General features: G+C 39.5%; 1 protein-coding gene across 2 annotated transcripts in view; it reads right to left on the bottom strand.

Moving 5' to 3' along the window:
• Nucleotides 1-12,235: 12,235 nt before the first annotated feature.
• tgfb2 (transforming growth factor, beta 2) overlaps nucleotides 12,236-15,848 on the bottom strand; it is a 62,104-nt gene continuing 58,491 nt past the window's right edge. The window contains exon 7 of one of the 2 annotated variants that reach the window (XM_041941841.1): nucleotides 12,236-15,808. In XM_041941841.1, the coding sequence (XP_041797775.1) occupies nucleotides 15,650-15,808 (159 nt within the window). In that variant the 3' untranslated portion in view covers nucleotides 12,236-15,649. The remainder of the gene's footprint in view (nucleotides 15,809-15,848) is intronic. The other variant, XM_041941842.1, reaches the window with a different exon arrangement.

The raw sequence follows: 15,848 nt of genomic DNA, 5'->3' as shown, positions 1-15,848 counted from the left end.
TGTAACTTAGTCTTCATGTCCTCTTCCCTTACCTCAGACATGTGCACCTTCATGCGTGCACACACACACGTGCACACATGCATGCATACACACATACACACACACACACACAGACTGTACTGTATATCATATTCAGCCTGGGGCTAAACCTCTCCCCTATGGCCACCCACACCACATCCACATGAGTCTCCCTGTCACACATGGACTCACCATGGGAGAAAAGAAATCTAAACTCTGAACTGTAACTCACTCCAACAATAATTGGTCAGCAATCGAGGGGGGTCTATGGATAAAAGAGTGTGAGTCACTGCATATGCACTGAAACTTGAGAGAGTCAAAGAAAAGTGTGTCTTTGAGGATTATTTGGGGGGTAGACATTGGTATGTGTGCATGTGGTGTGTAGCAAATGAGTGGGTGAGATCATCCAGCTTGCTTCCGGTTTGCACACAGAGTAAAGGCAAAAATCTCAAGCTCCCACTGCTATTTCAAAACATATGTACTTTTACTTATTCTACAAAATACTTTTTAAGATTTAGTTTTTACCTGTGGTCTGAGTATAAATTCTATAGCCTTGGAAAATGCTTTTAACTGTGATCACTTTAGGCCTACTAAACCATACTCCAGCTGAACTATCTCACCCCAGTTATTTAGTCAATAGCTTTAACGACCTTTGTAAAATTACCTTGGATACCATTGCTCCCATTAAAGTCAGACTTACATGTCTGTTATTTGTATATGAAATATCTTATGACTTCCTACAACAAACAAATGAAAGATGCTAGAATCAACTACTTCTTAGTACAACTGAAAGATTTATCAACCCACCCCCCCCCCCGCCTTGCCAGCATTTTCAATTGCTCAACAATTTCACAAACAAAAATTGCATCTTTCTTCAAGCAACAAGTAAGTTACACCAGGTCAAATAACCATTGTTGCTGCAGATATTTGTGATCATCTGCTTGCTCTGAGCTGCTTAGCCATTTTCAGCACATTTCTCTTCCTGAGCTTATCAATATTGTTTTTTACTTGTGTTCCTCTTTAAGCCTTCTTAGACTTTATCCACCTCACTCTTGAAAGAGGTTATAGGTTCCTCTTGCTATTGCACATTATTAATTGCTCCCTTGCTTCAGGTCGTGTTTCTAACTATTTTAAGCAAGCCAACATTTGGCCATTTTTAAAAAAGCCTAACCTTGATCATTTACTTCCACCGAATTATAGGCCCATTTCTAGGCTCCCTTTCATATCCAAACTTATTAAAAGGTGGTGCTAACTCACCTCCTGCCTGTACTAGACACTAATATCAATTCTAATAAGTGCTAGTCTGGGATTCTGCAAACAACAATACTGAAAAAGCTTTCATTAGGGTTTCAAATTAATTATTGATAAGTGCTGATACTAGTGATTTTTCTATTTTACTGCTGCTTGACCTCAGTGCTGCATTTTATCCTTATCAACACAATAAATCTGCGCGTAGGTATATCCCGAACTGCCCACCGATGTGCGAGGTGCCAGTTGGATCTATTCAGGGTCATATTTTGTTTTCCCTTCATATGCCTCCATTAGGAAACATTGTCATTATAATTCATTTTAATGGGCTCTTCTATCACTGCTATGGAAATGTACATAAATAAAATGTACGTAAATAATGTTGATGAGTAGTTTAATGGAGTGCTTAACTGCTATTGAGAAACTGATGACTTACAACTTTCTGCAGATAGATTCAGACATGAATCTATGGCATAACCATCTCGCACTCAAATTATGACTTTTTGTTAGTCATCTGGCAACCAATATAAAATCCACAGCCAAAAATCTAGGTATCACATTTGATTACCAACTGAACCTCAAACCGCATATCGACAGTCTTTAAATCCTTACCTTAAGGATTCAACTTTAAATCCTGTTACTTCCCCCTAAGAAATACTTCCACCAAAGAAATATTACCAAAATTAAATCAGGTTTGTATTTTCCTGACTTAGAAAAGCTTATCCATGCCTGGACTATTGCAATGCATTGTTTACATATTTCAGTCAATTCCTAGTGGCTTCGCTTCACCTGGTGCAGAATGGTGCTGCTAGTATTTTCACTAAGCACAATCATTGGTCTCATAGGTCCCATATCACACAAATCCCGCCTCGCTTCATTGGCTGGCGGTTAAATTTTTGATTTTAAGAATTTATTAATAACTTTTAAGCCTTACATGGTCTGGCCCCCACCTATATTACAGACCAGACTCCCTGTGTGCCAAGTTGTAAACTAAGATCCTCCAACCTACCCTTAGTTGTTTGTAGGCCAAGGATGGTGACTAAAGATTTACTGGTAACTTCAAGGACTCTACATCCACTGGGTGTTACTGGCCAAACACAGATTTGTTTTTAGTGCCCTTTAAAAGTGGACATATAAACGTCGACATACTGTTTTGTTATTTTATATACTTATTCACCTATTGTCTTTTCTTTAAATCTCAAAGTGTTTTGTTTAAGGCTCAATATAATGAAGTAAACTTCACTTACACATCAGACAGACAGGGAGGAAGCAAAGCGATTGGTGCAGGAGGGATTGAATTTCCAGGACTAAATTCCTGTCTCTTTCTCCATTTTCTCTCTTCTCTATCTCCAAGATGCCTGTCAAACTTTAAAAGAAGGCAGCAAACACAGAGAAAGAGGGAAAAAGCTCACTTTGTGCAGAGCTTGTGAGTGATACCTCTAGCTGCCTTTGTGCCCCCCTTTTTCAGTGAAACACAAAGAGAGTTGCTGATCCAGAGCTCAAAGAGAGCTGGCCTTCCTGTGTAATTACAGATGCAATACAACACTCTCTTCTGGGCTATTACTGCTGCCACATGAGATGCAGGGTGAGGGGAGTCAGAGGTGGGGTTGGCAGGCATGATGAACCAGACCGAGATGGTATCAAGTTCAGTCAAATTGCTGTTAAAGGAATGCTTTGGCTGGGTACATCCAAACACACAAACACACTGGCTCACACAAACATTACGCACTTAGACATGTACTTTCTGTCAGTAGCCTAGCCTCTGAGATTTTTCTCTCTGCTGATCAGAGCCAGTGCATTGCTGACTGCTGATGTCACAGTTTGAGTACCTCTCTGATTTTGCGTTATTGTGTGCTGCCAGCTGCAGCTGAGTAACCAAAATCTCTAAATCACTTTTCTCCACAGAGACAGTGAGCCCTTTCACCCTTAAATCTGCACTGTCCTCCACCACACACTCGCTGGCCTTTCACAGGGCTGCTTGTTGCAATGGCTGAGGACAGAGGGCCCTTCACAGGTTCATCCATCCAACAGGACGTCACTTCACAGTCCCAGATCACATTTGTGGTGGTTATATGTGTAAGACAGTTGGAGGAGATATTACACCATTCTTGGGAAACTGATCAGATTCAGAATTCAAGCCAAAGACAGCGGGTTAGACTCCATGATCAGTTCCAGTCGGTGTGTGACATCTTGTCTCAGTCTGCAAGAAAACTTAACTTCTTTACACTGGAAATGTCAAATTTATGTTTTAAATGTTTTAAAAAAGGGAGTAAGTCACACATGTGCAAGTCTCCGGCAACTGTGGTGACAATCGAGCAAGTCAAGTCATTGCTCAGATCAAGCAAGTACAAGTCAAGTCATGTGAAATTTGATCTGATGGTCTCCCCTATTTTCCACATTTAAATCAGTTAAAAGACAGCGGACATAAAAAGATGAGCTTTATTGCTTGATTTTCACCATTAACAAAAACTTTTGCTGCTTACACATTATAAATCTTACCGATATTTAATATTTTGTGGCCATCAATAATAAGTCTCTTAAATGATCAACAATGGAAAGTAGGTGTAGAGTTGCACACTGGAGCGAGATTCATTGCAGACTTTAACTGCCAGTTACTTTCACAATAAAGCAACAAACAAAACAAGCAGAATTAAAAGTGGTGGACTGTAACTAAGTATGTTTACTCAAGTACTGTATGTCAGCACAAATTCAAGGTATTTGTACTGTACTTTGAGTTTTTCAATTTTATGCAACTTTCTACTTTTATACCTTAAGTTACTACTTAAGTATATTTTGCTGATAATACTTAAGAATAGGATCATACTTAATTAATCCCCAGCCGGGGAAATTCGGGTGTTACAGGCAGCAGGCAATAGCAGAAGGAAAATAACAACAGAATAAAGAAATACAAAATACAAATTAAAAGCTGACTATAAATATGTACATTTCATATAAAGAACTATAAAAATATATATATATATATTTATTGCCGCAAAGAACTGTAAAAAATATTGCCATAAAACGATACTGCTAAAAATTGTATAGAATATTCACAGCTTTAACAGAAATTTACACATTTACATGATTGCACAGTAATAAATATACATATTGGTTGCTGACCCCTGGCATAGGTAGAGTACTTAAAGAGAGTGAAAAAGTAATATTGCACAAGATAATTTGTGTATGATAAATCACACATCAGTGCAAAACAGTCTGAATGTCAGGCCGGGACTCGAATGAGGACTCAGGTGCAGAGTTAAAGTTTTGCAGATTTATTTCACGATAACCAGAGAACTCTTCGACAGGCGTGAAACCAATGGCTATAGAATTACCTTATAAATATGACCCACTAGATGAGACTAGCAGTCATAACAAAAAGAAAAGGAAAACTTAAATAACAAAAAACGCTCAGAATGGAGGATAAGGAAACAAGGCTATAAAACGTAGAGAACAGAAATCGCTCTAGAGGGAGGAAAAATAACAAGGCTATGGAATTTGACCAAAATAAATCAACAAAGGAAATTCACTAATAACGATATCAAAATAAACTTCGTATGTCTATCGAACAGAAAACACTCACAAAGAGGACTATAAATCAGCTATGAAAATAACAAAGTAAAACAAAAGACCAGAACTAGACTATAAAATTTAAAGAAACAGAAAACGCTCACGAAGAGGATCAAAGGCTTTCCTATGACAATTGATCTGTGGCTGTGGAACTATGATGGGCACGGGTGAAATGACCTTAGGACAAAGACACATTGGCACAAGACAAGGGCGACGCAGACTATTTAAACACGTGGAGGGTAATGGGAAACAGGTGGAGACAATAGGTAATCAGGCTGACGCACCAGTGACACGTAAGGAAGGGCAAGTGCTCTGAAACGAGAGGAGAGTTAGGCTTACAAAATAAAACAGGAAATGACAAGACAAAAAAACGAAGACGAGCCAAACCTCACCGCGGTGTGACATCTAAATATGTAACCACTGCTCCATTAAGCAATGCTGGAGTTGAACACTCTGACAGCTTGGAATGAAGGACCTGCAGTAGCGTTCCTTCTTACAGAGTGGATGCTGCAGTCTGGCTGAAGGAGCTGCTGAGGGCCCCCACTGTGTCATACAGGGAGTGGGAATGGTTGTCAATGATAGATGTCTGTTTGGCTAACATCCTTCTCTTAGCTACGTCCTCAATGGTGTCCAGAGGGCAGTCCAGGACAGAACCAGCCCTCCTGACCAGTTTGTTGAGTCTCTTTATGTCTCTCTCAGAGCTCCCATAGTCCCAGCACACCACTGCGTAGAAGATTGCAGATGCAACCACAGAGTGAGAAAAAGTTTTCAACAGTGTCCAGCGCCAAAGCTGGAAGGAGCCGTATTAGACTGTCATCTGGCTGCATGGACCATTGACTACTTCACCAACAGACCGCAGTATTCGAGGCCTCATGACTGTGTGTCGGATGTGGCAGTTTGCAGCACGGGGGCTCCACAGGGTACTGTGCTCTCTCCTTTCCTCTTCATCATCTACACCTCGGACTTCACCTTCAACACGGACAGCTGCCATCTTCAGAAGTTCCGGTCAGTCATCATGGACTTGGACATGGACACTTTGGACTGGTGTGAGCGCAACCACCTGTGCTTTAACACCAGCAAGACGAAGATGGTGGTTGACTTTAGGAGGAGGACACTACCACACTCACCAGTAAACATCCAGGGGGAGGACATTGAGACCATGCCATGTCTCAGCATTGTGTGTGTGTGTGTGGGTGTGTTTTGTGAGTGTGTGTGTGAGCGCATGTGTGTATATATCTGGAAGCGGGATATTGTCTGTCATACTATGCTTTTATTCTCTCTGTTGTTGTATTCTTTTATTTTGTGAAGCACTTTGTGTTGCTTTTTAAATGGATGAAAAGTGCTATATAAATAAAGTTTGATTGATTGATTGATTGATTGATTGATTGAGACAGTGGACGGTTTCAAGTACCTGGGTGTTCACCTCAACAATAAACTGGACTCGTCCCACAACACTGACGCCCACTGCTGGGGATTAATAAAGTCTGTTTTATATCTTATCTATAACTACTAATCTACTGTGTAGGCACCAGGAAGGTGTTATGTCTCGACGGGTCTGTTGAAGTGTTGTTCACTGGCATCTGGTCTTTGTCATGCACTTCCTGTCTTATTGTGAAATCTAATTCTCCTTTCGTTTCAGGCCCTTGACTTCCTGGTGTTTCCCGCCTGTCTGATTGTCTGCCCCACCCTGATTGTCTCCACCTGTTCCTTGTTACCTTGTGAATATATTGTCTGCGTTTCCCTTGTCTTGTGTTCCCCAGTGATCCATGTCAGTCCAGCGTTTTTGCCTTGCCTACCTTGCCTCAGATAAGACAGTCTAGCCTGAGTGATCATTTTGTATTGAGAGATCTTTTTGTTATTAAAGCCGACCTGGGGCCTTTTTGTTTTCACCTCTGTGTATCCAGGGTTTGGACATGGAAATCGTGAAGGAGTACAAATACCTGGGTGTGCACATCAACAATAAACTGGACTGGTCCACCAACACAGATGCCCTGTACAGGAAGGGCCAAAGTCGTCTCCATTTCCTGAGAAGGCTGAGGTCCTTTGCAGTATGTAGGACATTACTGAGGACTTTCTATGACTCTGTGGTTGCATCTGCAGTCTTTTACGCAGTGGTCTGCTGGGGCTGTGGAAGGTCAGAGGGAAAGAAAGAGACTTAACAAACTGGTCACTGCATGACACAGTGGGGGCCCTCAGCAGCTCCTTCAGCAACAGACTGCTGCATCCACTCTGTAAGAAGGAACGCTACCACAGGTCCTTCATTCAAACAGCTATCAGAGTGTTCAACTCCAGCCTTGGCTAACAAATTAGCACTGTTTTCCATACTAGGACAGTTTTTTGCAGTCATGTATGTATCATACAACTAGTACCGTGCAATACTGCTCTTTTCCACTCTCATTTAGTACTGTACATATCAATACATAATAGTATTCTACTGTGACATATACATATTTATTTCTGTACAATATCATTAATGCTGTAGCCACTTTATTCATTCCATGTGCAATCTGTGTATAGTCTGTGAAATTCAACAGAATTCTTTGCAGTATATTTTTATGGCAATTTTTCTTGTATTTTGCATCTTGTATTTCTCAATCTCTATTGCTTTTTTCCCATGATAGCGAAATGCAGGAGAGACAACCAGTGGCCAAGGATTTTGCAGGAACAGAGCAACTAATTCCAACTGCATTACCTTCAAGACCATGGAAAGTTGCCATATCTCTGCATGAGTAGAAGAAGCAGTCCTGTCTGGTAGTGTCATACTACGACTCCATCAGATCTTTCACCTACCTGGGCCAAACAGTAGCTAGATGATAGAAAAGCTAACAGCCACCTCAACTAGTTTCAGAAGAGTTCAGAGACTACAGTGTGAAATATGATTTCATTCATGCAACATCTAGTCTGCATTATGTCTAGACGAATAGACAGGCTGAGAGGGCCATACATGTACAAAAGGGATTCTTAGGTCATGTTCACACCTAAAGGTCTGTTTCCTCAGTATCACCAGTGTGAGGATTTGTTTCAGTTTTCCAATTGGTCCAGTGTGTGTTCACAAAGACAATACTCAATTGGTCAGGACACTCACACACAACACTCCAGATTGGTGGGTGGCGGTGATGCAAATCAGAAGACTGTAAACAGAAGCCATGTGGTTGGAAATGTGTTGCTGGTTATGTGATCCAGACTTGGTTTCAATTCCTGCATTCACACAACACAAACGAACCGCACCAGGTGGGGCAAACACTCCAGGGTCTGGTCCACCCACACTACAAGGCCACTGTGAACACATCCTTAGGCAGGAAGATTTCCTCCTGGCTCTGATGATATACAAGACCACACCATGATGGAAGAAAAAAATCCTAACTTTATCCACCCTGTCTGAAAATTTGAATCAAAACCCAAGCGAGACAGTACAGGTGGAATCGTCATCATCTGTTGAGTGCACCTACAGTATTGACACACACACACACCTGACACAAAGAGACAGACAACAAACAACAATCACACAGATGCACTGGCTAGAACACAAACACACACACAGGGGACAACTACTGTAACTGACTCAGGTCGAGTGAGTAAAGCACCACCTTGGCTGGACTTGTAAGGAGAACATTCTTTCTAGTAAGGAACAAGGACAGAGACAGACATATATATATATATATATATATATATATATATATATATATATGAACTTCTGAAAAAATCTAGATTTATCATTGGTTAAATGTTGAAGTTGAGAACATATTGTGAGAATGAACCTTCATCATCAAAGGGAGATGATGTAATGTGATGTAATGTATGGTATTTTCGGTAGCAGTGGTACTTTGAAAGTATCACTGCACAGAGTGTTCGTGTTGAATTCTTAGTTATATGTTAAGCGGACCTGGCATCACTTTTTAAGTCACTGGGTAACCCTTTAACATTGCTTTTACAAATGCAGTGGTCAGAGAGACCTCTATAAAAAGGGTTGTGTCCCGTGTGAAACCAAAGTGAACACTGACTTCTTTTGTAAATGACGTAACTTAATACAGAACTAACTGATGTAACTAACATTTGAACCCAAACCACAATCTTTTACCAAACCAAGTAGTTTTGGTGTCTATACCAAACTGTGATGTTTCACAATGTTAACCATATTTGTTATTGTTTCAAAACAAGCTTTGTTTTCAAAGTCTTACTGGACATTACTATCTGGACATTGCATCTTTATTTTGCTAACTTGGCCACTGACTCCTGAACATGCAAATCTGACACTAGAGCGGCACCCTGAGCGCCATAGTTTGAAGGATAGGGCCACTGATCAATATGATGAGAAAGTGAGAACATGTTGTACAGTGGAGTATTAGAGTATGGCCATATCAAAAGCATACGCTAATGTTAGGTCTCGAGTGGATCATTTTTTTCATGGCTATTACAACACTGGCAGCACGGTGATTGTAACAGAGCAGGCACACAATTCAAATTAGTGGTGTGTTAAAGAGGCAGCATGCATGCAGCTGTATTTGCTAATGTGCCCACATAGTTTCACTGTAAGCTCACTCTAAGCAGTTACGGTACCGCAACCCTACACATTTTTTGAAAGTAATCTAGACCTAAAGGGGCCAGAACAGAACAGAACAGAACATTTTCTGTCAGAAGTGCTTTCTTGCTCTGCTCTTTTTTACATTTGCAAAACTATGACTGTCTTCTAGGAGAGACTACCAAAAAAATGTGTGCTTTTGCCTCCATATTTAAACAATATTGCATCTCCCCCAGCTCTATGACATGAGTTTTTTCACTCCGTCTTCTAGTGTAGCCATTGGTAACACCTATAAATAAATGTTGTAACAACTACTTATTTGCTAGTACAAGTATTTAACCCAAACATAATTGACTAATCTCATGCCTTAAATCAGAGGGTTATTAAGTTGTCAGTGCTTCTGTTGTTCTCAGATTAAAGATTTTCTTGAAGCATTTCAGATTCCATAATGATTTCTGTGGATAGGGGATGGAGTAGGAGAACTGCTACATTTCTTTGATTCTCACTATCTGGTGGGCAGTGATAGTGATACTGCATGACTAATTTCTCAAACTGTGGGCCTTTTTAGTTTTCTTCACTAAATTAAAACAACATATATATATATATATATATATATATATCTGCAAAAAAAAGATACATCTGTCTGATCCAATGGAAACAGAAAAATTAATCAGAGCAGCAAGTAAATTAAATTAGTACTGCAAATGTTATTTCACAATGTCTGCATGAGTTCAGTGATGTGATAAACTACATGATTTTTGAGTGTGCTCTTACTGTATAGGTTCCACCACTGGTACCAGCAGAAGCAAATATCACTAAAATCTAACCCTTACAGGATAGGAGTTTTAACATCTCATCACTGGTCAAAGGCTGATGTATCATTAAACTGTATTTCAGTTTAAGCCCAATCAGCAGTTGTGTGTGTGATTGTGCAGCTATGCTCAGTGCTAGTATGCTAAGTATGATCACCACTGACCCAGATGAGGACACACTTCAATAGTTTCCAGCTGAGATGCTGAGTTATAATTCGTGGAGGTCCAGATTATGAGCCAGGCTCTCCTCTGGTCTTCTCCCATGGATAGGAACCACACAGAGCCAGGATCACACAGTCTTTATTTATCACTGATCCACCACGTAGACCCAATCCCTCATACAGGCATGGTGGAAAGCCTCATTTCAGAGCTGACAAAAACCTCCCACACTCTGTTAATGCTATTCTCACTCCTATTTCTCTTCACTTAACCCATCCCTTTTTTTTTGGTGTGATTACAGTAATGTAATCAGCATCAGCAATGGCTGCAACTCTTTGCACATGCCCTACATGTGTGCCTCTGATCCGGCTGTCAGTTCTTTTAATTAAAAGACTTATTGCCAGAACATATAGAGCAGCGTTCAGAGGACATCCCTGCTTTACTCCTCTTTCAACCTCAAAACACTCAACACTTAAAACCCCTTTTACATTTACATAAATACTTGATTTATCTGGTCATTAATACAGCCATTAGGAAAGACATGCTTTCATCCCCAACCAAAGATAAGCAGAATTAAGAAAGCTGTGAAAAGGACTGCAATGTCATCACTCTAGGCAACTGCATACCATTAATGTACGTCCACTGAAAGTGCGTGTTTTCTCGGTCTCCATGCTGTTTTCCCTCGCTTCTTCTCTGATGACCCACATTCCTCTTGCTCCTCTCCTTATATTTTCATATCTCAATAGGTCAATTAAGAGTTTATTTCAACCAAACCAGAGGCTGTGATTGTTGTATCAGTGGAAAGATGAACCTCACTGTTTTTTTCACTGTTAGTAAGTTTTATTTTGTTTCTGTTGTCTTTGAATGAAATCTGGATTACGATGATAAAATTACCATTTCTGTAAATGAGTGTTGAGTCTGTTGGCTTTGATGAGAGTGATATAAACCACTCATGAGCACAAACACACAAGTATAATGCAATAGATAAGGCATTGTTTCATGTCTCATTGAGGTACACTACTGTCCTATTTCCTAGCATGTCAACTCAGAAAAGTATCTTATCACGGCCTTACTACTGTACCTTGACTAATTTTTTGCCTGTATGACATGTGTTGTGTGTGCTAGTGGCAATTGATGTGTCAAATGACTTAACTGTGCAGCTTTGCCTCGCAAAACTAACTTTGTTGCTTTAACTATAAATTAAAAACAAGTACTTTTTTCTCTGTGACAACACAGAAAACATTTGCGTGACAAATGCATAACAATATCAACAATGCTTCCATTGTCAGTTTCTTTTCTGTCTGGTGCCAAAGTTTTTAAAATTCTCACTTATTTACAATATCGTAGCAACTACTAAATTATAAAGGTTAAGGGAAGGTTATTCATACTGTAATTTGCAGATCTGTAATGGCACTCGAATGTATTTTTTAGTATCTTTCCTGTCTTGCACTACTGGGTTCAAACCAACTTTATTTCAGTTTAAAGCCAGGAACACCAGAGAGTATTTTCTGATGAGGACAAAGAAAGACATATATTTGTGTTTTACTTAACATATTTCAGTTTGTTTATGCTGAGGTTTGTTCATATTACGTGTACCCACTAGAGACCAAACCCACATTATAACATTACGGTTTTGCATTAGCATGTGCATCTCCTCCTTTTGTCTCCAGTCTTCCAAATGTATCCTCCTTTGATCATATATCATGTTATGGGGCATGAATGCATTACAAAAATGATGGGAACATGAGCCTCTTATTTGTCTCTGTGGCTTTCCATAGTCAGAACTCAACAAGTGTGGGAAGAGTAAGAGTTTCCAGAGGAAAGGAGGACACGCTGCAGCAATCAGATTAAATATCACTTACAAACAAATCAGCATCAGAAAGAACACGCATAACACTGAGTTCCCTTGAAACTTAAATAATTTATTGACCACTAGAGCACCACAACAATACTGTGTTACAATACAGCATAGCGGGTCACAATAAGATCATCATCATCAAAACAACAAATACACATAAACATAACAGCCCTATCGTGACAAAGTTGGTGCCTAGCTCTCTTTTTTTTCTGCTACTCAGAAAGTCCACTGACACTAAACACCCAAAGGGGCTGGGGTCAGATATTCTACATCAATACTCAATTGATAAGAGGGAGCGTTCTGGCTAATTAAGAAAACTAGGTATTCTAAAATAATAAAATTAAAACAGTGTCAGTGCAATTTGTTTTTATTAAAGACACAAAACGATAATGAATGACAGACAGCTTTTGGAAGTTTGTGGTGAAAAAAAAGTTTTATGTTGGCAGGAAGCTAACACACTGATGAAACTACAAAACACTACTACAGTGCGACAGAGGTGGCTGTTGATGGTTGGAGAACTTTCATAATAAATTTGGTTTAAGACCATGTTTTTAGGGCATAGTTACTCTTCATTAATACCTTCTATAATCTTTCATCATGTGAATCACCGCCAGCATTTCTAAAAATATAGCATGATCATCACCTACCAAGAGACAACATATCTTTTCTGTGAACCCACACTTTTTATAGCTAGTGCGGACTGAATCTGTGGCTGTGCTGAGTGTTTGAGATGACACCACTGTAGTTATATTAACTTATTAACTTATGAAATGTCATCTCTTGTTTGAGAATTTGTGTGGAAAACCTTTAACATTTCAGCATCAGTCACTGCTAAGCACAACTAGTATACACTAAATGAGACATGAAGGACGCTTCTGTTCATTGACTTTATGTAAGTTATTCTAGACACAAGAATCTGTCCATTGATAATTGATTGATTGATACCATTAAAAGAATAATTCTGGTTTATTCCAAACTGGGTCTAATTTTTGTCATTATCTTTTGTTTATACCAACAGTGCACTTGCTACTCTCTTCACATCCATTGTGTGTGGGATTTGCATGTTTTCCCTGTGCCTGCGTGGGTTTCCTCCCACAGTCCACATTGCCTGTAGGTGTGAATGTAAGTGTGAATGGTTGTCTGTCTCTTTGTGTCAGCCCTGCAACAGACTGGCAACCTGTCCCTGCCTCTCAACCAGTGTCAATGCCACTAAAGGACAAGCGGGTATAGCTGATATGTTCAAATTCAGCACTAACAGTGACTAAGCACAAGAGACTGTATGTTGCGAATGAATAATCATGACACCAAGCCATGTGATGGCTATTTGCTAACTCATTTCCTGACTGAGACAGTGGAGGCATCGTGAAAGAGCAGAGCAACATCAGTTCTACAACATACTGTAGGATCAGGTGAGTTGCTTTAAACATGTTAGCTCTAATATAGTCAGCTTGATATTTGGGACAGCACCAGCATTAAAGTAGCTAAGAATAGTTGAGATGTGGAAACACAGGTAAGGAAACACAAGCTTGAATGATGAGGCAGGTTGGATGCAAACACCAGATGATTTAAACCACTTTATGTGGAGGTTAAACTGAAAGTGAGCGCAGCTGAAATATAACTAAAAACCCCTCTCTGCACAGGAAAAGGGTGCATACAAATATAGTTAGCACAGTAGGTCAAAGTTGAAGTTGATCTATAAACTGTGATTAATATGAGGTCATACTACCTGTAATAAAGGGCTATGCTGTCGACATCACTTTCTATAGGTTTCGGTTGCTTCTGTAAAGCAATTCTTTTATCTGTTTTTCCAAAATTGTTTCTGGGATTCTATATCTACATTCCAAGATAAATTAGTATCTACAATGAGTAAACCTGCTTAACCCTTCATAACTTGGCATTATAACTGTTTTTTTTTATTTGTTTTTGTTTTTTACATTCCTTATCCATAGAATCCTATACTGAATACTGAATAGAAATTATGGTCAACTGCAAAAATAAGACCACTGTTATAACAGACCAGAATTATCTTTTAAGGTGCTCCCATGTGATGCATCTCTTTTCTGTGTTGGCATTTATCATGACTCTATCAAAATTAATAATTTTCCAACATCTGTAACCTACAAAGTGGAGTAGATATTATATATCGTCAGTGCAAGGTTGATAGTATCCACAATTCTACTTGGGTCAAAATTTGCAGGGTGCTAAACCAAAACCGTGAAGATCTTAAATAGCAAAACAATGGAAAGATTTAGAAAATTACAAAGGATACCAAACAAAGACAAACACACAAATGAGGATGTGATGCAGTGTGACTGTGAAAATTGTAGAGGGGTGAGGTGAGGGAGAGAGGACTGAAGTGGTGGGAAGGTGTCAGGGGTGGGGCTGAGTTATTTTCAGGACTTATTTCACATGTAGACACTTGTCACTTATACTTCCAGTGTTTGCCTTACTCTCGTGTCTCGGTGTGACAAGTATGTGAGGTGATGCATGTTGACAGGGCCTTCAAAATGCAAAAATGGGCATACCTGTTCAAAAGCCATATCTGTGTCACTGTATGTGTATGTTTGTATGTATGTATGTATGAGTAGCATATCTGTATCCTGTGCAGTGGGGTCACTATAATCTTACATATAATTATTTTGGCATGACTTTGATACCACCGCTTAAGATTATTTTACACACATTCAGCAATTTCATCAAATAAGTTCTGCGAGCTGAAGTTTGATTTCAAAGTCACCTCTTGACAGTGCAAATGGGCACTGGAATAGGCAGGCAACTGAAAGAATAACCATGGGTGTTGCTCAAGCAAATCTTGGCCAACTAAATCTTTGCTCATTAAATAATTATGATCCAGATAGGTACTAAGCATGGCATTTTACATTTGAAAAAATAATAATAAATAAATAAAAAAAAACTTACATGTAAATAAAGAATGGCAGAGCTGTGTCTGAATGACCTTAAACATATTTTCCTGTTCTGATCCTCATGTATAATTTTTGCCGAATTTAGTTTGGTTTGTTCAGCCACATTAGAACAATGTCACTCAGACTTGTGCACCACCAAATAACTGCACTGAAGGAGAAGGTTTAATGGGTATAAAAAACGGTATGTTGACATTGATTTTGCCAGCTAGTACACAACATAAAGGCACACTACAACCTGGACTCGTGGACCAGATACTGCAATGCAACACTGTACCTTTGGTACTTAGCATTGGTATCAAAGTCAAGTTTCTGGTATCATGAGAGCATTGGTCCTGTTTGTTGTTTATGCGATGAACTAGTGTTGAGGTTTTCTGATCCAACATACCTAACACTGCCAGGAGTATAGTTGTGCATGTAAGAGAAAGTTGTACAGTTGCAGTTTGACTGTATGTATGCCATAGTCTACTGTGTGTTTGTGTGTGTGTGTGTGTGTATTTGTGTCAAGGAAGGAGAGAGAGAGTATTTGTGCTAGTTTTAAGGGGTTCTAGCTGCACTTGCAGGACTTGACCTTCATATTTGAGAGCTGTTCTATTTTGGGGGTCTTGCCAATGTAGTAGAGGATGGTGAGGGGCTCCAGGTCCTGGGAGACGCAGCAAGGCGATGCCGATGCTTCAGGGTTAATGGTGTTATATAAGCCTAACACCTGAAATACAAAAATGTGCCATACCATGATGAAAAAATGA

This window comes from Chelmon rostratus, chromosome 8, assembly GCF_017976325.1.
Source record: "Chelmon rostratus isolate fCheRos1 chromosome 8, fCheRos1.pri, whole genome shotgun sequence".
In the NCBI taxonomy this organism is placed as follows: Eukaryota; Metazoa; Chordata; class Actinopteri; order Chaetodontiformes; family Chaetodontidae; genus Chelmon; species Chelmon rostratus.
This window is presented reverse-complemented; position numbering and strand designations above follow the sequence as displayed.